This window comes from Chiloscyllium plagiosum, chromosome 3 (genome assembly GCF_004010195.1).
Source record: "Chiloscyllium plagiosum isolate BGI_BamShark_2017 chromosome 3, ASM401019v2, whole genome shotgun sequence".
Lineage (NCBI taxonomy): Eukaryota > Metazoa > Chordata > Chondrichthyes > Orectolobiformes > Hemiscylliidae > Chiloscyllium > Chiloscyllium plagiosum.
In genome coordinates this window covers 58,862,181-58,888,984 of record NC_057712.1, presented here as the reverse complement: position 1 = coordinate 58,888,984, position 26,804 = coordinate 58,862,181, and the positions used below count along the sequence as shown (strand labels likewise).

Here is a 26,804-nt window from a genome sequence, read left to right as displayed (position 1 = left end):
TGAATTATCTCAAATAAAGTGAGAATTGCAAATAGGTTTCATTCAACAACTTGATCTATCCTCAGTTCATTCGTAGGGATGTTTATCTTCTCTAGAAAAGTAAAACCATTCAGCAGCATCTGTTTTACCTCTCTATATAATGTACCACATCCCACTTAAACTTTATAGCATAGAAAAGAAGAAATAAATTAAATTTATATAGGCAGAACAAAATCTCAAGACAAACCTTTTGCACAAGTGCAGTCATGCACATTATTTGGGCATGATGAGGCAAATCGTTTGCTCCAAGGAAGGCCATACAAACATTAAGGACAAGTTAGCTTCAAAAGAAAACTGCAGATGCTGGAAATCCAAAACAAAAGCAGAGATTGCTAAAGAAACTGAGCAAGTCTAGCAGCACTTATGGAAAGAAAGCAGAGTTAACATTTCAAGTCCAGTGAGCCGACCTCAGAACTGAAAGTAGCTAGGAAAAGGTGGTCCATACACTGAAGACAGAGAAGGAGTAAGTGAATAGATGGAGATGGATCCCAGAGAGAGAGAATTTTACTTATTTCCCAGTACGAGGTAGTGAATCTGTTCTATAACATTTTTAGTATATCAACTTCCTCTTGATAAGATGAAGCATAAAATGGGACCCACTACTCTGGGTATTGTCTTAAAGATCTTACCCATAATGATTGTCCTCCATATATGACCCCTTAACAGGAATAGACTAAGTCAAAAACTGTAGTGCTGGAAAAGCACAGCAGGTCAGGCAGCAGCCGAGGAGCAAGAGAGTCACCATTTCAGGAATGTGGAGGGGGAGGAGGCTGAGAGATAAACATGGGGTTGGGGCTGGGGGAAGGTAGGTGGGATGGTGATAGGTGGATGCAGGTGGGAGATGGGAGATAATTGTGATAGGTTGTTGGGAAAGTTGGAGCAGATAGGAAGTAAGGAAAATGGACAGGTAGGACAGGTGAAGAGGGCAGTGCCAAATTGGAGAATTGGATCTGGGAAGAGGTGGGGGGAGTGGAGATTTGGAAATTGGTGAAGTCAATGTTGATGCAGTGTGGCTGTAGGGTCCCGAGGAAGAAGATGAGGCATTCTTTCTCCAGTTGGCGGGTGGCTTTGATTTGGTGGTGAAGGAGGGCTAGGATATGCATGTCATTGGAGGAGTGGGAGGGGGTGTTGAAGTGATTGGCCATAGGGCAGTGTGGTTGATTAGTGTATGCTGACCAGAGATGTTCCCTGAACCACTCCGCAAGTTGGCGTTCTGTCTTCCATTCTGGGTGAGACCACATCAAGAACAACGGATGCAGTAAATGAGGTGGGTAGATGAGCAGGAAAATCTCTGCCAGATTTGAAATGATTCTTTAAGACCTTGGAATGAGGAGAGAGGGGAGGTGTGGGCGCAGGTTTTACACTACATGCGGTGGCAGGGAAAGTGTAGAGGGTGTTTTGGTTGTTTGTGTGTGTGTGTGTATGTATGTGTTTGGGGGGGAGGGGAGGTGAGTGGTCGGGTGGCGTGTACCTGACAGGAGTGTTGCAGAGGGAATGGTCTCTGCGGAATGCAGATAGGGGTGGGGGGGGAAATGTACTTTTGGTGGTGGTGGTATCTGACTGTAGGTGGCAAAAATGGCAGAGGATAATGAACTGTATCTGGAACTTCATGGGGTGGAAAATGAGGACCGGGGGTTTCTATCCGTGTTGCGATTGGAGGGTTGGGATTCGAGGGTGGAGGTGTTGGAAGTGGAGGCGATGCAATGGAGGGCATTGTTGATCACGTGAGAGGAGTAATTTCAGCACCATCAGAGACGGAGGAATTGGAAGCAAGGGATCCTGTTTTTATTGTGGATTTGAAATAGACGTCCTTGTTGAGACTGTTTCCAGAGACGGGTGGAAAGCTCCAGAAAGGGGAGGGACGTGTCAGAAATGGTCCATGTGAACTTGAGGTCAGTGTGGAAGGTGTTGATGAAGTTGATGAACTGTTTAACCTCCTCATGAGAACATGAGGTGGTGCCAATACAGTCATCATGTTGTGGAGGAAAAGGTGGGGGATGGTGCTGGCGTAACTCCAGAAGAGGGACTGTTCCATGTCTCCCATGACAAGGCAGGCAGAGCTGGGACCCATGTGGGTGCCCATGGCCATCTCTCTGGTCTGTAGGAAGTGGGAGAATTTGAAAGCGAAGTTATTGAGGGTGAGGACTACCCAGCAATGAAGGATATCACAGCTAACTGTGATTGTAGCATCACCCATATACATCCATTCACCTCCTGGGACACCATCAGTATCCACAATTGTAGAACATTATCATGGCTGTAAATAAATAGGAAAACACAGGCTGCAGAGTGAATTTGAATAATTATTTAAAAATATCTGTCACAATCTTAAGCCTAAAACATTTTCTACCTTTGCTGGATTCCTCTTTAACCAAAATAATATTGACGTTCTTTCCTGAACTGGATTGACAACTTGAGACTACTTGACACTGTGCTCTCCTCAGAGCTTAGCAGTACAGTTTATAGAGTCCACTTTTCAAGTCTCCTCAGCAGATAACTGCGAGTTTTGTGACAAATTGAACCTTCCTGTGAGCAACAGGGACAGCATGCCTTTGGAAGGTGTGTGTTATTTAAATTAGCTCATTGTTTTCTGGGGAATTTGCTATGGTGATAAGCTGAATGTGGTTTTATAACATGGCAGCAACGCTTTCATCTGCAAATAATCTTTCTAAAATCAACCAAGCACTGTTCTCAAGACTGGGAATATTTTATTCTTTCTTAGAATGTGGTGTTAATAGTTTAAAAGCAGGCTGCACTCAACAGGGACTTAATTTGTCGATAAAACATACAGTAACTTACATTTTATTTCTTGATACTTATGAGTTCCGCTGGCAGAATAGTCTATCATTTGGACTGTCATCCATAATTGAACAGATTGTTTATCTTTCAGATATTGTGAAAATCATTCTTGCAGTGCACATCATAAATTTGTTTAAAGATAATCATTGTTCCTTTTCATTTATTCTTTCCCTACCCCCTTTCCTGCTTTGTTGGCTCTAAATGGAACTCAAGATACAGAGGACAGCTGAGGCAAACAATTTCCCTCCTTCCGTGCTGCCAAATCTGGAAAAAGCTCCTGGCTTCCTATCATGAATAACTTTTTTTGACATGCCTGGGCCTTTTGGACAATATTATGAAGGCAGTCAAAGGGTTTTTTTCAACTTCCTGTCTTGCTAATAAAGCAGCTAACATAGTTGGATTTATTTTCCTTTGGAATATACTATGTTCTGCCCTGTAGTCACGTAAATTGAACACTGTTTCATTTAACATTCTTACATTCATGTTTTTTTTAATAAGTATTTTTATTGAAAAGGTTTTTAAATCTTTTACATAACATTTATATATAAAGAAAAAGAATAACACTATTAAAGCAGAAATAATAGTACAAAAAAAGGCCATAGCATAGTACTACTGTTAATAAACAACCCACTATTCTACCAAAATAAACATATCTACTTAACTAAAACTAATCTACAAACATATTAAATAAATACTAGTTTAATTTGCATTCAAATAACTTAAATTAAATAATATCTCACTACTTTATTCTATCTTACTCATCACATCTCCGCTGAGGCTCCCATCCCTGGGAATACCACCTACAGTACCCACAGCTATACCACAGCCCTTACTAATATTACCAATAACTCTGCGTCAATATAATTTAAAAAGAGCCGCCACATCCTATGAAACTGTTCTGTTTTGTGAGGTCTTCTTGGGGGAACTGCTCCACCACCAGCCTATGCCACCCCACAAGACCTGGTGGTTCTTCTGATGTCCAATTCGGTAGAATGTTCTTCCTTGCACAATGAGTAAGGATGTTACACTGTCTCTTCCCGTGTTCCTCCAGAGAGGGCAAAGTTGGTGACCCCAAAAGAAGAATTACTGGATCCATATTAATTTCAATCCCCAGGATGTCCTTTAACTCCCTTACAATATCTTTGGATCTTGCAACATGACCAATAACAATGTGTGAGAGTGCCTATATTAATTTTACATTTGGGACATCCTGATGACGCTCCCTTCTTGAACTTAGCTAGCCTCTCTGGTGCCATATAAGCCCTGTGTAAGATCTTCAATTGCATAGCCTATGCTCTGTTACATACTGAAATTTTCCTTACATTACCCCAGATGTCTTCCCATATTTCTGGTAAAATGACATTCATGTTTTAATAAAATCTTCGTTCTGTAATGTTTGCAGAACAACCTGCATAAAATGGATTTGGTTGACTATTTTTATTTCATTTACTTAAAAAGACAGTATGAAATTGTAACATCCTTTCTATTGATATTCATAGTGTCCTTTAACTAAATAAAATATCACAGATCGCTTAAAGACTGCAGTTGAACTAACTAATTACTCATGGATGCCTTATCACATTCAGCTGAGGTTGCTCTGGGCCCCATTTTAATGAAGGAATTGAGTCATCTGAAGTAAATATGCTCATCGTCTTTAAACTAGCTCTCTGCAGGGTTTCGTGTGGATTCATCAATGCATTCATTACTAATATAGCTTGAGTCAATCAACTTTTTAATGAATTTCATTGTACTATATGCTTTGTTTAATACATAATGATATTAAGGGGACACTTTGATTCAAATTCAATTTCATTCAAGTAGCTAGTTTTACAATATATGCGCTAACCCATTTAAATATCAGTGTAGTATGGGTATTTGCCTTTCAGTGTTTGTTAAATAATGTTATTTTCAGATATTTTGTACAATAGAGTGAAATATTTGATAGTAACTGTTAGCTGCAAAAGTTTGGCAGGTATTTCTTTCTCCTAATAAATAGGAAAACAAACTGCAAATACATTTTAGTGCTCCTTTTTGCAACTACAAAGGTTAAAATCTTAATTGTTATAAATTTAATATGTGCTATCAGAAAAGAAATTATTTGAAATTGTCATAGAATAATTCCAGTATAAATGACAACTTCAAAAATATGACTCTTAATTTATTGCTTTTTTAAAAGCTGTTGCCACATCTGCTTATAATTTATTTTCTTTTCCATTCTGCAAAAGTAAACAGTTAATTCTGGAAAATTTGATGTATTAATGCACACGTTCCACTCAGTCTCTGAGTTGTTGGAACTTCTATATCCTGAACCAAAGTACTTTCTTTCTTCTGTCCAGGAAGGAAATTTTTGTTGCGATATGCTTCTATTACTTCCCCTGCAACATCCGCATATTATAAACTTACCGAGACAGATTTTGGACTCTCAACCCTTTTCTAATTATGTAGAGTATCATTTCAGTTGTGTATATATTGCTCCCAAACTACCATAGGAAATATTAGTCATCTCTTAATTCTTTAAAAAACAATTTCATTTGCATTGCAGTGTTCAATATAACTTCCTCTCAGTGCTAGACTTACAAGATCAAAGATAAAAACTCAGTGCTGAGCAAACCAAAACAAGACGTTAATTTTCTTCCTCTAAACTGATGTGGCAGTTAATTCAGTGCACTTTGTCTGGTGGATAAGAAAAAAAACTTCTCTGCAAGCGATACCCTTCTAGTGCAGATGGAAATTGATTTTTTTAAACATAAATAGATACATATAAATGTATACACATTTACATATAATATCTGGTTTATGGGTTCCAGGTTATTTGGAATGGAATGAAAGCTAATGGTACATCCTGCTTTTCCTTTTGTAGTCTGCCAGCGAGCAGCCAAGCCAGGAATTTCCCTTCTTAGGGGCAGAGCTCTCTCCATGGCTTTTAACTCAAAGCTTTGACTGTCTTGGCCTAACATCATGATTTGAGTTATGGTATAAACATTTGGGAAAAAAAATGCAAGTATGAAAGGAAGTGTCAAAAAAAGCTAGTACAGCCAAACTGATGCATCAGAAGACCAAGAGAAATAATAAGCAATGAAATAATTAACACTGAAGCTGATGCATTGTATATCACATAAATTGTTTTCAAGATTTTATATTTGAGAGGCCATACCAATACTGTTGACAGTAAATACTCAATAAGTATCCCATAACATTTGAATCACATTAAATATAGCTGTTGCACATTCTATATTTTTCACATTTCAATATATTTCATAATTCTCACAATTTTATACTAGATCATAGAACTGTACACCACAAGGTGACCATTTGTCCCATCAAGTATTTGCTGGAGCAGTTTCCTATTTACTCTTATCAGAATTCTCCATAATTTTGAATGTATCAATCAAATTTCCTCTGTTACGATAAATCAGGTAGCACCTCTGGAGGGAAACAAAGTTAAACTTCCAGATGCTTTCAGAACCTTCGCCAGAACAGACGTTTTCTGTTAGTAAACCCACCTACCTTTTGACTACTCTTTTATTATATTTGAACCAAAACTTTTTGGTTTGAAAATGGCTGAGTGAGTAGGCCGGTGCGTGGCAGATGAAGTATTATGTGGATAAATGTGAGGTTGCACTGTAGCAAAAGGACAAGACAGATTATTATCTAAATGATAGTTTGGGAAAGGGGGAGGTGCAACAAGGCCTCTATGTCCTCGTACACCAGTCACCAAAAGTCAGCAGGTGGTGAAGAAAGAAAATGTTATGTTGGATTTTACATCAAGAGGATTCTAATACAGAGGCTGAGATGTCTTGCTGCAATTGTACAGGGCCTTGGTGAGAACACAGCTGGCGTTTTGTTTACAGTTTGGTTGCCTTATCTGAGGATGGATGTTCCGGCTATGGAGTGAGTACAACAAAGGTTTACCAGACTGATTCCTGGGATGGCAAGATTGACTTAAGAAAAGAGACTGAGTTGGTTATATTCACTGGAGTTTAGAAGAATGGGAGAGATCTCATATAAACCTATGAAATCCGAATAGGATTAGCCAGGGTAAACAACAGAAAGGGCCTTTCCAATGACAGGGGAGTCCAGGACCAGGGGTAAGGATATGGGATAGGCCATTTAAGTCTCAGATGAGAAATTTCTTCACCTTGGAAGTGGTGAGCACATGGCATTCTTTGCCATGGAAAGCAAGGAAAAACAATGTTTTCAATAAGGAATTAGATATAGATCTTGGGGCTAAAGGGGATCAGAAATCTATGCAAAGCAATCATCTATAAAGAAGCCCACCCCACAGTCATAACATGCTGTGGAGATCTTAAAGTGCTAGAAAGTTCCATCCTCTGGAGCTGCCAGTCCATTCTTATTCACCAGCAGTCCATGCACGACGAGCTCTGTAGTGGGCAGTAACACACTGTAGGCAGGCCAACGAAGAAGGCCAAGTTGCTTCCACTGTGAGGTAAGTCAGGTATATTAGCTGGCAGCATTTACTCACCTTCGGGCAGTTATTATGACTTATGTCCATAACAGTGATATTGCCTCACATTAAGACAAAAAAACCTCTACAAAAGACAGTAATCTCATATTGTGTACAGTTCTGGTCGCCATATTTCGGGAAGGATGTGGAAGCATTAGAAAAGGTGCAGAGTTTTACCAGGATGTTGTCTGGTCTGGAGGGAATGTCTTATGAGGAAAGGCTGAGAGACCTGGGTCTGCTCTCATTGGAAAGAAGAAGGCTAAGAGGGGATTTGATAGAGACATACAAGATGATCAGAGGATTAGTTAGGGTAGACAGTGAAAGTCTTTTTCCTAGGATGATGTGTCCGCTTGTACGAGGGGGCATAACTACAAATTGAGGGGTGATAGATTTAAGACAGATGTCAGAGTCAGGTTCTTTACGCAGAGAGTGGTAAGGACATGGAATGCCCTATCTGCTAATGTAGTCAACTCAACCACATTAGGGAGATTTAAACAATCCTTGGATAAGCACATGGATGATGATGGGATAGTATAGGGGGACAAGCTGAGAATAGTTCACAGGTCGGCGCAACATCAAGGGCCGAAGAGACTGTTTTGCATTGTATTGTTCTATGTTCTATCAAGTATTGTATATAAAATAAACTGTCAGCTATATTGAAGTTTTATTTTACTTAACAGGAGAATGCCAGTAATATTAAATGAATAGTTTACTAACTGACAATGCAAAACAAGTCCCAAGATTCATTGCCTCACAAAACTTTCAGGCAAAGGAACATGAAAATAAACCAGTTTAATGAGTTGAACAAAAGTATCCCGAATATAATATAGATAATAACAGATAAAACTGATTACAAGTCTGTAACCTAAGATATTAAAGATCACATAGTAACCTTTGATAGAAGTTAAATTTGCAAATTTATCACTTGAAGCCACAAGCAGAACACTACCTTGTAGACACTTCATTATGCATTAAGATGAAGGAAGGGTACGACTGTTCTCTGTGTTAATCTTGATTAACAACATATATCTTCAAAAACAAACTCCTCTGCCACTGGTTTGAAGCCACATAGGCATGAAAGGTTTCAAGCTCATTCATTGGTCTTTGTTGCTTTTTTTCTGACTTCAGCAGGGATAGTTATGAGGATACTTAAAGAGGCACCACCAGTTCTTGGGTAATTCTATCAGTGTACCTGCTAGTTTTCTTTTATTAATTAACTGGATATCAGTATCACTGGTATGGTTAGCATTTATTACCCACTGCTATCTACCCTTGAGAAAGTGGTAATGAGCCATACTTTATAAACTGCTGCAGTCTATGTATTACAAGTACACTCAGTGCTGTTAGGTGTGTGTGTATGCATGTGAGGTGGAAGATTCCAGGATCTTGATTCAACAGCAGTGAAGGAATGATGTTGTTTGACATGGTTAGGAATGGTGTATGACTTGGAAGAGTACTTGCAGGTTATGATGCTTGCAAGCACCTGATTCTCTTTTTTAATGATGGTAGAGATCATGAACTTTGGAGACTCTATGGCAAAAACATTAGCAAGTTGCTGTAGTGCATCCTGTTGTGGGCACAGTCTACTTCCAACTCACCACTTCCACCCCTAAATCTAGTTCCCTTTCCACCTAACATCCAACCATTGTATTTAAATTGAAGTGGTCAAAACCTGTTTATAAGATATCTGTAAATTTTCCTCAGTTAACCTCATCAGATTTGTGCTGTGAAACCCAAATGAAAACATTATTTTACCTCAATTCTTTCTTTTTCAACTTTTGCCAGCTGTTTAAATAGCTGATTCATTGGTATTAGCTCTGATTGTAAGAATCCCAACACAGAAAAATAGCAGTGCTTTGGTTTATTGACACAGTCATAAACTGACACCTTGGACAGAACACTTACAAGCATTTGAAAATGAATAACATTGCCATTAAGGAACTGGTAAATTCTGAAAGAAGTCAGTTGTTACGTTGTTAGTGAGTTTTGAGAAGATTTTCAGGTTGAAATTCTGGATGTAGGTTTGCTCGCTGAGTTGGAAGGTTCCTTTTTAATCGTTTCATCACCATACTAGGTAACATCTTCAGTGAGCCTCTGGACAAAGCACTGCTGATGATACCTGCTTTCAATTTATATGTTTGGGTTTCCTTGCGTTGGTGATGTCATTTCCTGTTCTTTTTCTCAGGGGGTAGTAAATGAAGGCAAAGTCAATGTGTTTTTTGGTAGAGTTCCGGTTGGAATGCCATGCTTCTAGGAATTCTCATGCATGTCTCTGTTTGGCTTGTCCTAGGATGGATGTGTTGTCCCAGTCGAAGTGGTGTACTTCCTTATCTGTGAGGGTCATGTCGTTTTGTGGCTAGTTGTAGCTCATGCACTGTGGTGGCTAGTTTTCTGCCTGTTCGTCCAATGTAGTGTTTGTTACAGTTCTTGCACGGTATTTTGCAAATGACATTAGTTTTGCTTGTTGTCTGTATAGGGTCTTTCAAGTTCATTAGCTGCTGTTTTAGTATGTTGATGGGTTTGTGGACTACCATGATGCCAAGGGATCTAAATAGTTATATTGTTACTATATTGTTACAGTGTACTACATTGGTGAAAGTGAGGACTGCAGATGCTGGAGATCAAAGTCGAGTGTGGTGCTGGAAAAGCACAGCAGGCCAGGCAGCATCTGAGGATCTGGACAGTCAACGTTTCGGGCAAAAGTCCTTCATCAGGAATTTGGGGGTGGAGAGATAAATAGGAGGGGTATAGGGCTGGGGACAAGGTAGCTGAGGGTGCAATAGGTGGATGGAGGTGGGGGTAAAGGTGATAGGTTGGAGGGGAGGGTGGAATGAAGAGGTGGGAACGAAGATGGACAGGTGGGACAGGTCATGAGGGCGGTACTGAGCTGCAAGGTTGAAACTGGGATAAGGTGGGGGGAGAGGAAATGAGGAAACTGGTAAAATCCACATTGATGCCATGGGGTTGGATGTTTCTGAGGCAGTAGATGATGCGTTCTTCCTTTAGGTGTCAGGTGGTGAGGGAGTGGCAGTGGAGGAGACTCAGGACCTGCATGTCCTCGGCAGAGTGGGAGGGGGAGTTGACATGTTCGGCCACAGGGTGGTGGGGTTGGTTGGTACGGTGTCCTGGAGATACTGTCTGAAGCGCACTGCAAGTACAAGTCCTGTCTCCCCAACGTAGAGGAGGCCGCATTGGGAGCAATGGCTACAATAAATGACATGTATGGAAGTGCAGGTGAAACTTTGTTGGATGTGCAAAGCTCCTTTGGGGCCTAGGACAGAAGTGAAGGGGGAGGTGTGGGCGCAGGTTTTGCAATTCCTGCGGTGGCAGGGGAAGGTGCCTGGAGGGGTGGTTGGGTTGGTGGGGGACGTGGATTTGATGAGGTAGTCGCGGAGGGAATGGTCTTTACGAAAAACGGACATGGGTGGGGAAGGAAATGTATCTCTCTATCATTGTACTACATGGCTTATACTGATTAGCCAGTTAGGAGGATAATTTGAGCCACTAGCCAAACTAATGATTAGAAGCTGGCATTTTCATTACCTCTAAACTGACAATAAATACTTTTCTTTAAAGCCTATCCTTTCAAGTAGAGAAACCCATAAAACATTCAAATAGCAGATAGCTAGTGCTTAAAATTTCATGGATTGATGTAAGAATCATGTCATCACAATCAGCAAATTAAAACCACCGAAAAATGTATAAAATTTTCTTGGCATTTACGTATCAAGCTGAGTCCTCTGCCATCAGTTCAAGGGATTACCTTGGCTATGCTGCTTTTGTCCAATTTAGATGGAACCATTGCAACTGTAGTATGCACCTCGATATTGACTAAAGCATGATGTCTCCCAGGACCATCTCTTCATCCAACAGGGCAATGGCAACATAACAACATCAGCTTCTCAGGTGACGCTTAGCAGGCATGGTCAGGTCATAATTTCTCTCTAGCCATTGGCATATGAACACAGAAGGAAAGGCAGACAGCCTGTGATTGTAGGAAACAATGATGAGAAAATATGACTGGATAAGGTTGTGCCTTTTCATTCTGGCATTAGGCCATGGTCAGTTATGGTAGTCCAGCAAAATTAATCTGGGACAAAAATAACGCAAAGTACCACAGATACTGGAAATCTGAAATAAAGTGGGAAAATTCTGGAGAAACCTTTCAGTCCTAGCTAAGAGACCGAGAAACATAATTAACGTTTCAAGTCCAAAGGCTCTTCTTTAAAACTGGGCCTGGCTGGTTGGTCTTATTGCAAAATGCACCCGAACTTGTGTCAGACATAATCTGAGGGGCTTTACGATCTGGTCATGGTGTTATCAAAGCTGCGCATATGTCATGTTAAGGGATTGGCCGGGTTATATTCACTTGCTGAAGAAACAGTCACAGCCAAAGGGGGGCAGTTGGAGATAGTAGCACATGACTGGGAGGTTATCGTATTATGCAATCCCAAAGCTGAGAAGGGTTGTGAGGTTGTCATTGCAAGTCATGGTCATTCTGGCATTAATATGGAAAGAGTACAGGTCCAGCAAGGGTATCAGAACCTCAGTAGTCACGGGCTATAGAGGTGTAGCAGGGAAATTAATGGTCACGTAAAGAGGTTCAGCTGTAGGGGCAGGATGAAGGGCCATCAGTGCCGCACAATAGGGATGTAAAGAATGGAGAGTAATTCGTGGGTCACAGTTCAAAATTGCAAGTCACAGCAACAAACACAAAGTCAAACCCTTGCCAGATTGATCCAACAATCAACTATGCACTAAGGGTTCAATAGTAATGTGAAAGTCCCAAAGTGGGAACCTTAGGTAAATGTTACTTGAAAAGGAGCAGAGTGCAGGACTGGAATGTGAGACCACATAAAGGACACCTTCACTAATCATGGTACCAGTTGTTTCATGATTCCATACATCTACTTTCAGTTCTCACTTCAGTAGAATACCAACATCTGTCATTCCATCTAGAGGGTCTTGTAGTACAATTTTTGTGTCTCTACCTCTTGGTCTTGTAGTACAATTTTTGTGTCTCTACCTCTTGGCCCAAAGATCCAGGTTCAAGCCCCACCTGTCTCTGAAGTGTGTTATAACAGGATAATTAAAAATATTTTTTCCCTCATTCCATTTAATTTTGACCTGCCACCATGAAGGACTGATTGAGACAATGTTATGCCCTGATTGCCATCTTTTGATCTTTGAGGTCAATTTGTAGTTTGAGGTCATAGCATGAGTATAAACACCTGAGTGATATGTGGTGATGCTGAGGGATGCAGGCTTTGAGGCCCTGTGAGAAGTATGGCGTTGGAATGTTTGATCTCATAAGGTCCTGCCAGTATTGAAAACTTCCAGCATGCTTACCTCTTGATTTGTCAGGGATCTTATGAACATCTTAAAAGAACACAACTGTGGGAGGTAAGTCATGTGATGCCATCCAGCACACTTGTTTCCATATTCTAATTTCAAAGTACAAAATTCTGTTTGTTGACATTGTGGCTGTATTGTTTTAGTAAAGGAACACTAACTAGCAATGAAGATGGTCTTAAGAACCTTCCTTTTGAATTCCTTATTTGTTTAAATAACATTAGAGCTGCAGCATTGATCAAAACTAATCCTGGGATATTGTGACTGATCCCTAACTTAGGCTGTGGCACATTATGGAAAATCTCTTAAAATACACCCATTCTCAGTCTTGTGGCAATTTTGAAGCCAATAATTAGCAAATATAGCATTAATCAGAAATATTTGTATGGAACTAAAAAATAAAATAAATTTATCTTGATTGAAATAATTGGAGCATAATCAGATAAACACCATTTCTCACTTGTCTAGAAGTTTCAGAGACTCAGATACGATTAGATCCTTTTGAGGATTGATGTTGATAATTATAAATGACAAAAGAACATAAACACACACATAAATATCCACAATGTTTAAGTCAAAAACTAGAGTACAAATGTCATGAAGTTAAACATAACTTAGTGACCACTTAACACACACAAACAATAAACAATATAGAATAAATAAATTGACCACAAGAAGTATTCAGCACTGACGCAATCAATTGCAAAAGTGAATAGACATATTCCTGGTTTAATGTGGAATAAGTCAATGATGGACTAAGCCTGAGACAGAAGTGATGAACAAATCTGTACCAGCCTTATCTCAAGGTAACTCAATCTGGATCAATTCAATTTTCAAATTTAAAAAAATTGACTTGATATTTCTGACAATTTCAAGACAAAGTTAATTTTTCTTCTGCTTATTCAAATGTTGATTTGTTAGATGAGTACAATCCATAAGCTTTAAAAATCAAGCAGGGCATCATTAAACCAGAATTTCCCAATTTGCCTCATGTTTTTCTTTTTTAAGATGTATTGCATAACACTTCAAATTTTTCTTACAAAAATAGTGACATACTTCTCTGACATTCACTCTTTTGGGAGAAAATTAGTCATTTGTTTTTTGGAATAGTTTCTCCTTTTCCCTTTGGAACTTTCTATTAGGATAGGTAATGATATGATATTCAATTTGATAAATGATCACTGGACCTGAAATGTTGACTGTACCTCCTCTCCACAGATGCTGCCAGATCTACTGAGTTTTTCCAGCAATTTCTGCTTTTGTTTCAGATTGCCAGCATCCACAGTTCTTGGTTTTATATTAATGATATGCAAGTCAACCTTGTAACATAGGAACACAAGTTGGCCATTCAGTCCCTCAAGCCAGTTCTGCCTTTCACTGAGATCACAGCTGATCTATGGCCTCACATTATATACCTGCCTTTGGCCCTTATCCCTTACTAATTTTTGTTAAGCAGAGGTATTCTGTCTCAGATTTAAGATAACTTGTAGATGAGGAAAGCCAAGTTATTCAATCCATTCAGAAAATCAAACATTTATTTACATACAGCATACCATTCAATTGTTTCGTTTTAGTCATTTTAAATAATTGCAGGATTTTAACTTCACTCTTCTATTTGAAAGTTTATTCAACATGATGGACACTCTATTTGCAAGGAAGCATGTTTCAATATTGGATTGTAAAATTACCTTTTAATGGTTGAAAACTGTGTTCTGTTCTACTCCCATGTACTTTAAATAAAACATTGTAAAATCATCCTGCACAAGCACACTTATTTCTCATTGCTGCCTAAAAATTCCATGGCATTAACTCAGACATGAACCTGCTGTTGATTATCACCTACAATGCATCGAAAGCAAATGCAGTCAAGATAGATCCCATAGGTTCTGTTGCATGGTCCCATGCAGATATTCGTGATACTGCAGGTCATCAAATCACATTCAACTTTACAAGGGATCTTCTCTTTCAGTTCGAAGCTGGACCATCATGGACTTCCTAATGACAGAATCATTGAATCCCGACAATGTGGGAGCAAGCAATTCAGCCCATCACGTCCACACCGACCCTCCAAAGAGCACCCCACCCAGATTCACCCCCCTGTACAATATACATTCCCCATTGCTCATCCACCTAGCCTGCACATCCCTGGACACTATGGGAAATTTAGAATAGCCAGTCCACAACCTACACATCTTTGGACTGTGGGAGCAAACCACAGTACCTGGAGGAAACCCACACAGACTCAAGAAGAATGAGCAAACTCCACGCAGACCGTTGCCCGAGGGTGAAATTGAACCCAAGTTCCTGACACTGTGATGCAGTAGTACTAACCAGTGAGCCACCATGCTGCATTAGTTCGCATTCTTTCAGTTCTCCTCTCCCCCCCCCCCGGATTCTGGAAATAACTTAATCTTGTCCACAGACAGCTAGCTTCACCATGCTGGCACTATCCTGTGTTTTTCTGAGCTTTAATCATGCTCAGCAGTGTACAGCAAATAATGTTTGTGGATATCCATCACTCTTGTCCATGACTGCACTGCCACAGGCTTCTCCTGAATTCCACAGTTCCCAAGCATTTTGTCTGATTCCTAAACCCAACACCAAGTGCCCCTCCAAAGTTCTTCAGACTCTTCCTGAGTCTGCACCATTCAGAGCCTGCCAAACCGTGCCCTTGTGCAATGCACTTTTTTTCTATTGAGTACTTGACTGACTAGCAACATGAACATTGTAACCTTCTCCTCAGACTATTGTTGTCTAATTGACTAAACTGATAGTTCAGTGATACGTGAGCTATTCTAACCTAATGATTAGCCCTTTTTCCAAAGCAGTATTGGATGTAATTGACATTTTAGAATAGTCAAATGTGGCAACCCTTTGGAATTCCCTATTCCCTGGATGTTACATTATCAACAGACTGCTGCCTTGACAATACAATTTGGATTCCCTCACACCCTCCATGGGAATGGCCACTCTTTCAAAAGAGGATCTCCTGCCTGAGTCATTGATGAGAAATACATTCTTCCTTCAAAAAAGCATCAGTGAATCCTACTTTGACAATCTATCATGCCTCTTCTCTGAAACTGTTTGGAACTGATTCTCTGTATTTGTTTTTAATTTACTCATTTATGAGCTGTATCCCAGGCTGCTGTGAGAGATTAGGGAGTAAATAACAAGGGCCCTGGTATTTGTATGACTGGTTCCAAACAGTTTGTCGTTGATATTATCCCCCTGGATGTCGATATTTGGGTATTCAATTATAGTCATCCATTGAATGACGAGGAGATGATGGTTAGATTATCTCTGACTGGGGATGGTTATTGCTTGGCATGTGTTTGGCAAAAATGTTTGTTGCCGCTTACCTGCCCAAATCTGGAAGTTACTGCACCCTTTGGACATGGAATGCTTCAATATTTGAGATATTTCAAATGATGCTGGACTTTATGAAGACATCAGCAAACATCCCCCCCTTCCTACCTTATGATGGAGTGAAGATCATTGACGAAGAAGGTGAAGATGGTTAGGCCTAGGACACTACCAGGAAGAACTCCTCCAGAGGTGTCCTAGAGCTGAGATGACTGACCTTCAACAATGACAGTCATCTTTCAATGTATCAGATATGATTCCAACCAGTGGAGAATTTGCCCATGTGGATTCAAGTTTTGCTCAGATTCATTGATGTTTCACTCTGTTAAATGCAGCCTTGATGTCAAGGGCAATCTTTCTCGCCTCACCTCTGGAATTCACTTCTTTTATCCGTGTTTAAACCCAGGTTGTAATGAGGTCAGGAGCTGAATGACCTGGCAGAACCCAAACTGATGTCAATGACCAAGTGCTACTTGATAGGGTTCCGAAGAAGGGTCACTGGACCTTCTTCTTATGTGCTAGAGAACAATGTACACTGAAAACAGTAATGCATAAAACTGATTGTATTGTCCTTATTTTTTGGCAGATTTGAAGCAATGTTAGTATCACTTGAAGAATAAGTATACCGCTACAATTGCATATATACCAAATTTCATAGGATCCTTCCTGCAGTCTGACTGTCTATGTCTAGGAACCTCTGTGAATCTCACACAACTACAATGATCTTCACAAAGGTAGACCTTGGCCTTTTACCTTAGGCACTCTTGTCCAGAAACTTGTTAGAAGGACATTCCACCAATATAACTTAGTTAAAAATCACACAACACCAGGTTATAGTCCAACAGGTTTAATTGGAAGCACTAGCTTTTGGAGCGCTGCTAATTACCACCTGATGAAGGAACGGCGCTCCGAAAGCAAGTGCTTCCGATTAAACCTGTTGGACTATAACCTGGTGTTGTGTGATTTTTAACTTTGTACATCCCAGTCCAACACCGGCGTCTTCACATCAGTGTAACTTGATCCACCTGTGTGTAATCTGTGGCAAACAACACCAAGTCTCTTCAATCAATCAAATAGAGATACTCTCATTGAGACATGGGGACAATAAATCAGGATACAAAAATCAGAAATTTTAATTCACATTTACATCAATGAACAGTTTTTTTTAATAAGGTTTGACAGTAATTTTATTTGGAATTTAGGGCATGTATTAGAAGTTAACATTGTGAAGTTATTTCAGTGCCAAGTTTTATTAGCAATTTTCAGGGCCACAGGTTATCCATCAATAGTTATTATGTATTATGTCATTAAATGTACTCATTTTTAACTACGGAGCAGGAGAATCGACGTTTCAGGAATCCTGAAGAAAGGCTTATGCCCGAAACGTCGATTCTCCTGCTCCTTGGATGCTGCCTGACCTGCTGCGCTTTTCCAGCAACACATTTTTCGGCTCTGATCTCCAGCATCTGCAGTCCTCACTTTCTCCTAATTTCTAACTACACCAACCTTAAGGTAGTTTCATTTGTATTTAGGGCATGTATTAGAAGTTAACATTGTGAAGTTATTTCAGTGCCAAGTTTTATTAGCAAAGATTGTGACACTGCTCTGAGTCAACAGCATCTGAATTTAACTGATCTTGTGCACCAGAGCCTGTAATAATAGTGAGTGCAATTAGCTTTACCATTGTCAATTGTCAGAAAAATCCAGTAGGTTCACTCATGTCCTTTAGGAAAAGAAACAGCCAACTTTACCTAATGTGGTCTACATTTGACTCCAGATCCATAGCAATATGGTTAACTCTTAACTGTCTTCTGGGCAATTAGGCATGGACAATAATGCTGGCCTGGCCAGTGACACCCACATCCTTTAAATTAATCATTTATATAAAAAAAGATTATTACCACTGCATTATTATCATAATCTGGACCAATAACAGAACTCAAGTGATCATTTTGTTTCTTTAGAAAAGAAAATAGTGTGGAAGAGTCTCTTCAATATAAAATACTTCATTTCCCTAAATGAAGTATATTGTTTTAATAAAATCTCCTATCTAATAGAGCATTTGTGCAACTGCTGTAACATTCCTTTCTGACCAAATTAGGTATTCCCAGTAAATGTGAGAATTGCTAGCCTGACTTCAGGTATGGAACATTCAGTGAGCAACACCAGTGGAAATAAAATTAATTAACATCCTTACTGGCTCTGGATGCCAGTCAAAAGTCCCAAGTAGGAAAATCCAGTATTCGCCAAATACTCTTCTGTTCTTGGCTGATCGTGTATTTTCCCATCTCAAATGGCTCCCAATCAGCATCTAGGACTGGAAAGTACGCCAATGTGTGGGCGCTTTAGTGAACTTCTCACTGCAGTCGACTCAGTTGTTCCCCACTGCCAGGGAGCAGCAAAATATAGGTCTCTATGGGAAGTGGAAACTAAATCTACAAATATATCTGATGAATGAACATATTTTAACCACTTAGTGACATTCCATATGTGGGATGTTAGCTTATCCCCTTTATGACTAGTTTGATTTTAGTTTTAAAACAAATAAACAAAAGTTGAAATTTCTGTCAAGTCCTTTATGCAACTTACATTCACTTTTTAAAACCTAAATATATAAGTCCAATGATTATGAAGCAGCATCAGTAGGGGAGACTTATGTGTCAGAAATTTTGTAATAAGATAATCCGTTTCATTTTTGTCCCTTTTAAGTTAGATAATTTATCTGTCCTGAATTGAAGTTAGTATGATGATGGGGAAGTGACAACCAGAACAAATGAACCATAGTTTTGTGTGTCTTACCAAAGTTTGTCCTTTGTAAATGCCCATCAGATATTGTACATCTGTATGTACTGTGATTTCCCTTTGCTTTTCTTTTACCGTTCATAGAATGTAAATGTCGATGTCTAGGCCAGCATTTGTTGTGCATCCTTAATTATCATGGAGAAAAGGATAGCTGCTTTCTTTAGCTACTAGTGTAGATGGACCAATTGTGCTCTTAGGAACGGAGCTCCAGGATTTTCACCTAAATGGTGAAAGAATGGTGACATAGTTGCAAGTCAGGATGGTTTGAGGCTTGCAGGGGATCCTGTAGGTGGTGGTGTTCTGATCCATTGGCTGCCCTTTCCATCTCAAGGTGCTGTCAAAGGAGCATTGGTGAGTCATTACAGTGCACATTGTAGGTTGCACACACAGTTAGTGATGAAGAGGGTGAATTTTGAAGCTGATGTGGGAGTGCAAATCAGGGATGTTGCTATGTCTTGAAGTGTATTGAGTGTCATAGGAGCTGCACACATTCAGTCAAGGGAAAGTTTTATATGACATTCCTGATTTGTGCCTTATAAGTGATAAACAGGCTTCAAAGTGACTCACTCACTGAAAGTTTCTCAAGCTCTGACCTACTGCTGTAGCTAAAGTATTTATATAGCTGGCCTAGTTAAATTTCTAATCAATTGTAACACACAGAATTTTGTCAGTGGAGAATTCCACATTGGCAACACAATTGAATGTCAAGAGTTGGACGGTTGAATTTTCTCTTGTTGGAGATGACCTGGCATTTGTTTCATACAAATGTAACTTGCTGGTTATCAACCCAACCTTGACTGTTGTCCAAGACTTGTTGCATATGTACATGGACTACTTCTGTATTAGAGGAGCTACAGATGGTGTTGATCATTGTTCAACAATCAGTGAACATCTCTATTTCTGACCTTATGATGCAGGTTTGGCATTGGTAAAGAAGCAGAAGATGGTTTGGCCCAGGACTGTATTATAAGGAACTCCTGCAAAGATCACTGTGATTGTAATAATTCAACTCCAACAACAACAATCATCTTTGTTGATGACTTCAACCAGTGGATAGTTTTCCTCTGATTAATCTTTTAACCTGAAAATGAGTGCATATGTTTTTGAAAGCTAAGCATTTTTTAATTCTTTAAATGCTAACCATTGCTTATATAAAGTCAAACCTTACAATTTATTCTTCCAATCCAACACAGCGACTTCCACTGTATAACCTTCACAATTTACTTTGTTTAGATTTAAGATTCTCACTTCAGATTTAACTACAGCTTTTCCAACTTAGTGTAAAATTCTATCACGCTATGGTCAGTATTCACTAAAGGTTTCTTTTATTACAAAATTATTAATTATCTCAATCACATTGCGTGATACTACATCCAAAAAAGCATCCAAAAAAAATCTTTCTTACATTTGTTCCAGAAATGTCTCCTACCCAGTTTATGTATACATTGAAATTACCCATGATTACTACATTTCTTCATGCACCTCTAATTTCCTGATTTATTCAACTTACATAACGACTGCTGTTTGGTAGTTGAGAAACCACTCTCCATTTTTTGCTGTCTCTTTCTGTTTATTAGATTCACCCAAATAATTCTACACCCTGTTGTTCTGATCAGAGATCCTCTCTCAGTAATACATTGATCCTGTCTCTTGTTATCAGCACTGTCCCAGATCCTTTTTCTTTTTCTGCTATCACTCCTAACTGACAAATATCATTTAATATTCAGTTTCTCATCTTGGTCACCATGCAGCCATGTCTTTGTAATGGCCATTAAGCCATACCCTTTTAGTTCTTCCAGCATCATCAATTGGCACATCTTGCTATGAATGCTTTTAATTCTGTGTTTTAACGCTATTCTGTAATTGGACCTGTTTTCCACTTTCATTTACTGCTTACAAGTTAATGTTGTGGTTGTTTTGTTTTCTTTCAGTTAGTCAGTGTTACACTGTATATTATTGAAAACAATGGCCCTTAAATATTATGTTGTAAATAGAGTTTATAAAAAGTAAGCTGTCTGTGGAATTTTTAATGCATGTATTTTGTTTGTTTAAACTGCACCTGAGTAAAGGCCAAGCTGACAGGGAGAGTGACTTAATCATTCACCTTACCAATCTTAAATCCTGCTGGTTTGATGATATAATATAGGCAGGAATGGACAAACAATTGCACTGCCCTCACCAGAAATTTTATTCTTTATTACTTTGACCTACAGAACTGAACTGTTCACCACTTCATCATGAATCTAATTTGTTGTATTTGAAATTGCAGTTATTTTAAATTAATTACAGATTGGTTATCTACTTTTTCATAGGCGTTCAGCATATATTATGCAGCTTTTTTAAAATTCACTAACTAGTTAATGAATGAGGTAATCAACCAGGCTATTCACAATTGAAATTACTATCAGATTGCAAATTTATTTTTATAATGGTAGTCCAAATTAAATGCATCGTTATTCTTGTATAAGACATTATGCCATTCGTAATTGTTTTCACACGCATATTTCTTTGATTTAGTATGTTGCTTTTCTATACTTTATCAACTTTCATGCGTTAATTCCAAATGTCAACATTCCCTACCTGATTGCAGTAGTTAAACTTTGTGAGCAGCTTTGAACTTTGACATTTGCACTTTAAATCATTTAACAAGTCTCCAAATCATTTCTAAATAGTTAGAAAGACCAGAGAAACAAAGCACCAATCAATTGTTGGATCTTTCTCCATGTGCTGTCTTGTAATTTTCAGCACTAGTTGTTCATTCACTTCAATTAGATACCTCCTTCACAGATCAAGCTGAGGTTGGGAAGTTACTGTTCAAGGCGTAAGAAGTCTGCACACGTATCTCCAATATATGTGCTCTGTGGTTCCTCATACTAATACAGACAATAGTGACACTATTTTTAATAATTGTATATTTTAGCTTTTAATTGTGTCATATAACATGAGTAGAGGAATCTCTAATGCAAAACATTGAAGATTTTTTAAGACAAAGCAAAACTACATTTATAGTCTATCATCTACATTTCAGGCAATTCCACCTGTGCTTTCAAACAAATTGTAGAGTTTGAAGTTTAAAAAAACTCATTGTCATGTAGTAGCAAAAAAATGTCATTGTTTGGCTGACTTGTAACTCACTTGTAGCTATGTTTCAGGTTTCTGTAATACCGATTGCATTGAATTTAGGGAATCATGATCAATTGCAGAAAAAGCACATTTGGAAGGTAGAGTAATAATCAAATCAGTAAAGGGGAGACAAAAGGAGTTAGATGGAAAACAGAGATCAAAAACTGAAGAATAGAAAAAGTGTGGAGGGAGAATGGACTGCACAGGGAGAGGAGAAAAGGGTGAGGGTAGAAGATGGGGCAGGTGGATAAAAGTGAGGAAAGAGAAATAAGGGAGGAGAAAAAGTGTAGAAGAAAAGAAGGGAAATTAACTAAAGGAGATCCAGAGAGTGGAAGAATGGTTAGTAGCGTGGTTCAGGAAAGGGAAGGAGAAGCAAACGGAGAAGAGAAAGAGTGCTGTTGCGTGAATTTGTCTCATACGGTGCCAGTGATTGGTTTGAGCGTCAGCAGAATTGACGGTGAAGATTTTGAGGTTTTGGAGATGGATAGCTTGTTTTACTCCCTTTGGTAGGATGAGTTGAACATTGCAGTCTTGTTTGAGAGCCAGAAGCCCAGTCAGTATCTTGGTTGAGCACCTGTTCACTGGAGGTGAGCAGGGATTAGATCACAGTACTGCCCTCTGAGTCAGGGGGAGGTTAAATTATATCCAGTAAGATAGCATTGCCTGTCAGTTGAAAGTTGGGGTGGGCTTGAGACTTTTGCTCAGTTTTATTTTGAAGTTGTCTGCTTGCATTAATTTCAGCTTACCAACACCAGATCATACAGTTGTGCCTTCGAGCTGTACACCAGGACACGTGGTTGTGTTTTTTCACCACATACCACACAGACATGCTGTTGATCTGTGTCTCATAACATTTCTCATCCACTTCTGGTTTGGCTTCTGTTCCAAAGTCTACCTAAAAACATACAAATTCAGTTTAAAATATATAGATTCCCTTACACCAGTCAAAATGATCCTCACTCTACTTTGGCATGCAGTCTGAAAAATGGCACTTGAGATCAGTTTAGAAAATTGTATATCTTCATTTTATTAAGAGAATGCCTTTGATAGATTGTTTTCTGAAAAATATCTATGTGCAATTAGAACAGTAGTTTAGTAGCTGAGCATCACGCCAATTGACAAATTTGGGCAATTTTCCCAACAGATATCTTACCTCGGATGTTCAAATTAACTTCCTTTGAACTGGAATGAAATGCTTTATTTGTTGTTGCATGTCAGATTTCATTATACATAAGACAAAAAACAATATTTCAACTCACAGTTTAAGATTTTCATGCATGCATTTGTGATTAATAGTTGTCCAGGAGATGATGGCTAACCAATTGGCAAGCAATTCTGGCCACAGATTTCAGTGTTTACTCCTTTCCTTTAACCAAGTAGTGCTGCTGCAGGTGATCCATATGAATCTGCCACTGTTAATACAATGTGGAGCTGGAAAAAGTACAGCATGTCCAAGCAGAACCAGAAGAGCAAGAGAGTCAACATTTCGGGCAGGACCCTTCATCAAAACTTTCATACTCCTGATGAAGGGTCCAGCCCAAAACATCAACTCTCCTGCTCATCTGTGCTTTTCACAGCTCCACATTGTATCATCTCTGACTTACCAGCACCTGCAGTCCTCCCTATCTCCAATCTGCCACTGAGCAGGTTTGATGATCTGTTAAATTAGCATTGATCAACCATCAATTTAAAGAAAATCTCCAACGTATGTTACTATTGCCAAACTTTTTTTCACTTCTGACAAATAAATGATCTCTCATTACAATTATACCATCAAAGCTTTGAAATTTGTATAGTTTTTAAAACTTCTGGCATTTCTCCTGTACCAGATAGACTTATTCAAATAATGTTACATTTAGCAGCTTACTGTAGAGTGTTCAACTCAGAACTGGCCCAACTTGTTCAAAAAGAAGGAACCAAATTATTTTGGCAAAACTTAAATTGCATAAAGAGGACTAGGAAACTTCTGAAGATTCAGCAAGTGATCTGTTCGACACTGGAATTTAAAAACTTAGTAAAAGTGACATCATTGCATTTGGACTGATGCTTCTCAATGAGCTTTTCCTGTAAGATTTCAATCTGTTTTTAATTATTTGTTTCATAAGCATTTCACGTAAACATATGACACAAATGTAAAATTGTTGATGATTGCACTGTAGTATCAGATAACAGTTGGAAACAGAATTCTAAGTTTGTTCCATTAAGAAATAATAGGTACTATGCACTTCATTGAGGTTGGTTAATTGTGATGGATATATGGAAATACTAGGCCTGCCTTTCTGGATTGCATTGCAAACTTCAGCAAGTAGTATGTGACTTAAAGAAAATGCTGGTACCCAATTGCAGTCTTTACTTAGTATTGTGTGGTTTATTTTAAATTTTACAGAGAAGAGGCATACTTAAGAGGTTTCTGTTAGATGTGACTTGCCTTGAATTTAAGATTTTGTGACTTGCTGGAAATGTAAACATAAACTGGAGTCAGAAATGAAATTACATATTACATTTTCTTTAATATTTTGTTGTATTGCATGTAATTAGAGAGTGTATTCTCATGTAAATCAAATTTTAAACTCACCGACACTCACTTATTGATGTTTGAAAACAAAACCTGGTACCTGTTTCATGATGTTGTGATTGTTGCAGAACAATAAATTAATGAGCCAACTTCTTTCGTGAAAATTTACAGTGTAAGCAAAGTAGGAATTTCTTGCCCGTGTTCCTAAGAGACTTGAAAGTATTCACAGCCTCTCTAACGCGAATGTAACTGTATTGAATTCAGTCTTTTTTCTCTCTCTCTTTAATAGAGTGCTTACCGCAGAACTGGAATGACGTTTCTAGCCTGCTGAGGGCGGAAGGAACAAGAAGGCTGTTGTTACTGAAAGGTGAAGTTGCTCCAAGAAAACAAGAGTGTGTCAGTACACTGTGTACGTGTGTTTGTGTGTGTTGGGTGAGCATTTGTGTTAAGTCACTGACCTGCACCCTGCCATTATTCCTGTTTACTTGGTGGAATGTTTTAGTTAATTAAAGGCAGGATGTTTGGCCTGCATGTAGGTGGATAGGAATGCAGATCACCAGCTGCCAGCTCACATCCATGACTATTTGTGTCATAATGCTTAAACAGAACAAAATCCTTTTCTAACAAAGTACGTGTAAGGGGGTAATTTTCAGAGTTTGTATTTGTGGTGTGAAGCCTCACCCACCAGGAGGGAATTTGGATATGTGCTATATGTGATTTTCAATAATTTAAACTAATTTGAGCTTCTGAGTTATCACTGTATGCTACCAGAAGGTGAAGCTCCACAACAGGGGTGTGAAAGACAGAAAATAACTCTTAGAATCTGTTATTGTATAATTTAAGTGAACTGGAAAGTAGTTTAGAAACTTTACAACTGTACTTCATTAATCTCGTGTTGTATTTTTTATGGAGGCAAGTACTTTTCTACTCTGAAATAGTCAAGACTTGAGTTATGATAGGACAGTAGTTGTAACACTATATATGTACATACGTATATATCTGTTACAATATCATAAACATGTATAAATGGGTTGAACAACATTAAAGCAATTGCATTTATAAGATAAGGTGATGAAACAACATTTCTATGATTTGTTGTTACGAACAAATCTAAATGTTGTAATTTATTGATTTCATAGAACTACCATATAGCAATATATTCACTTTCATAAATAGCTATGGCAATAAATGCAGAAAGCAGCATATGCAGTATTAATGGTAATGTTATATTTGCATTAATCTGTAAATCATTTTAGACTGAGCATGTCTTTTCTCATAACTTAATTCAAAAGATTTGCTATAAATACTGACTGGACAGATGCCACTCCCAAGGTCAAGAATGCTCACTTAAGATTGAAGCACCAAGCCGGTGTTGAAGAGACCTGAAATCAAATGTCTCATTCTTATCTTTTATTTAAATAAAGGTTGTTGTCACATAATTTTTGTAAGAGCTGGTGTGCAAAAGTTGTTAATAAAATTGTGCCTTAAAAAAATGAATTTGCTTAATTTATTACTGAAAAGGACTACGAAATCATGTAACAATAAATAATGATTGATGAAAATGACAATGTTTCTATGAATAATCCCAAGTAGAATATTTGGATTATCTAAAGTGATTTAGAAAAACTGTTGAGGGTCGAATTTTGTTTGGGATGTAACAGCCAAACTGGCAAATGGCTTCTCCTTTATGAAAGAAAAAAACTTTTAGTCTGGGTGCATTTTTAAAAAATCTCTGCCAGAAGGAAAAATAGGTCCATTCATTTTTTATCTAGAGTTTGTCAACCCATCCTTGGTTAGAGTGAGTACCCCAATCTATCAACAAGAGATAGAATCCCTAAGCAAACACTACAATTACATTAACCACTCACTGGGACCAGGTTATGCTGGCAATTTCAAAATGCTGCTTGATGAAGAGGGTCATAAAATGCACAATGTGCGTGCTGCTTTCTCACATTCAGTCAGGACCATGTTTATGTTATTAAAAAATGCCACTAATGTATGGAGACCTCATAATCTTTTCCTGGTTTCCTGTTAGATTTGTACCAAGCGGTTTCTATATAAATACTCCTGAAAAATTCATTCCAGATCAAACTATTTCAAATGTGACTACAGAAGAATATGTTTTAAAAATATATATAGAATCAGGAAAAGGATATTGAGCCTGAAAGATTTGCTTTTTCTGGCAAATGTCAAAACTTCTTTCATGTCACCTAATATCTCAATGTTTTCTATCTCCAGCAACCTATTTAGATTGTGTTCTTAACCCACTGAGGTTATTTACTTCATTAAGCTTCCCTGGTAAATTAGGCATTGGTCTGTTACAATAATATAAAATGGTGTGCCTGA

At 38.5% G+C, this 26,804-nt stretch overlaps 1 protein-coding gene across 3 annotated transcripts in view; it reads left to right on the top strand.

Moving 5' to 3' along the window:
* The window catches only part of supt3h (SPT3 homolog, SAGA and STAGA complex component), a 469,791-nt gene extending 443,822 nt beyond the window's left edge, over positions 1-25,969 (top strand). For 2 of the 3 annotated variants that reach the window (XM_043682668.1, XM_043682695.1), the window contains one exon: positions 24,748-25,969. In XM_043682668.1, the coding sequence (XP_043538603.1) occupies positions 24,748-24,789 (42 nt within the window). In that variant the 3' untranslated portion in view covers positions 24,790-25,969. The remainder of the gene's footprint in view (positions 1-24,747) is intronic. The other variant, XM_043682678.1, reaches the window with a different exon arrangement.
* Positions 25,970-26,804: the final 835 nt, after the last annotated feature.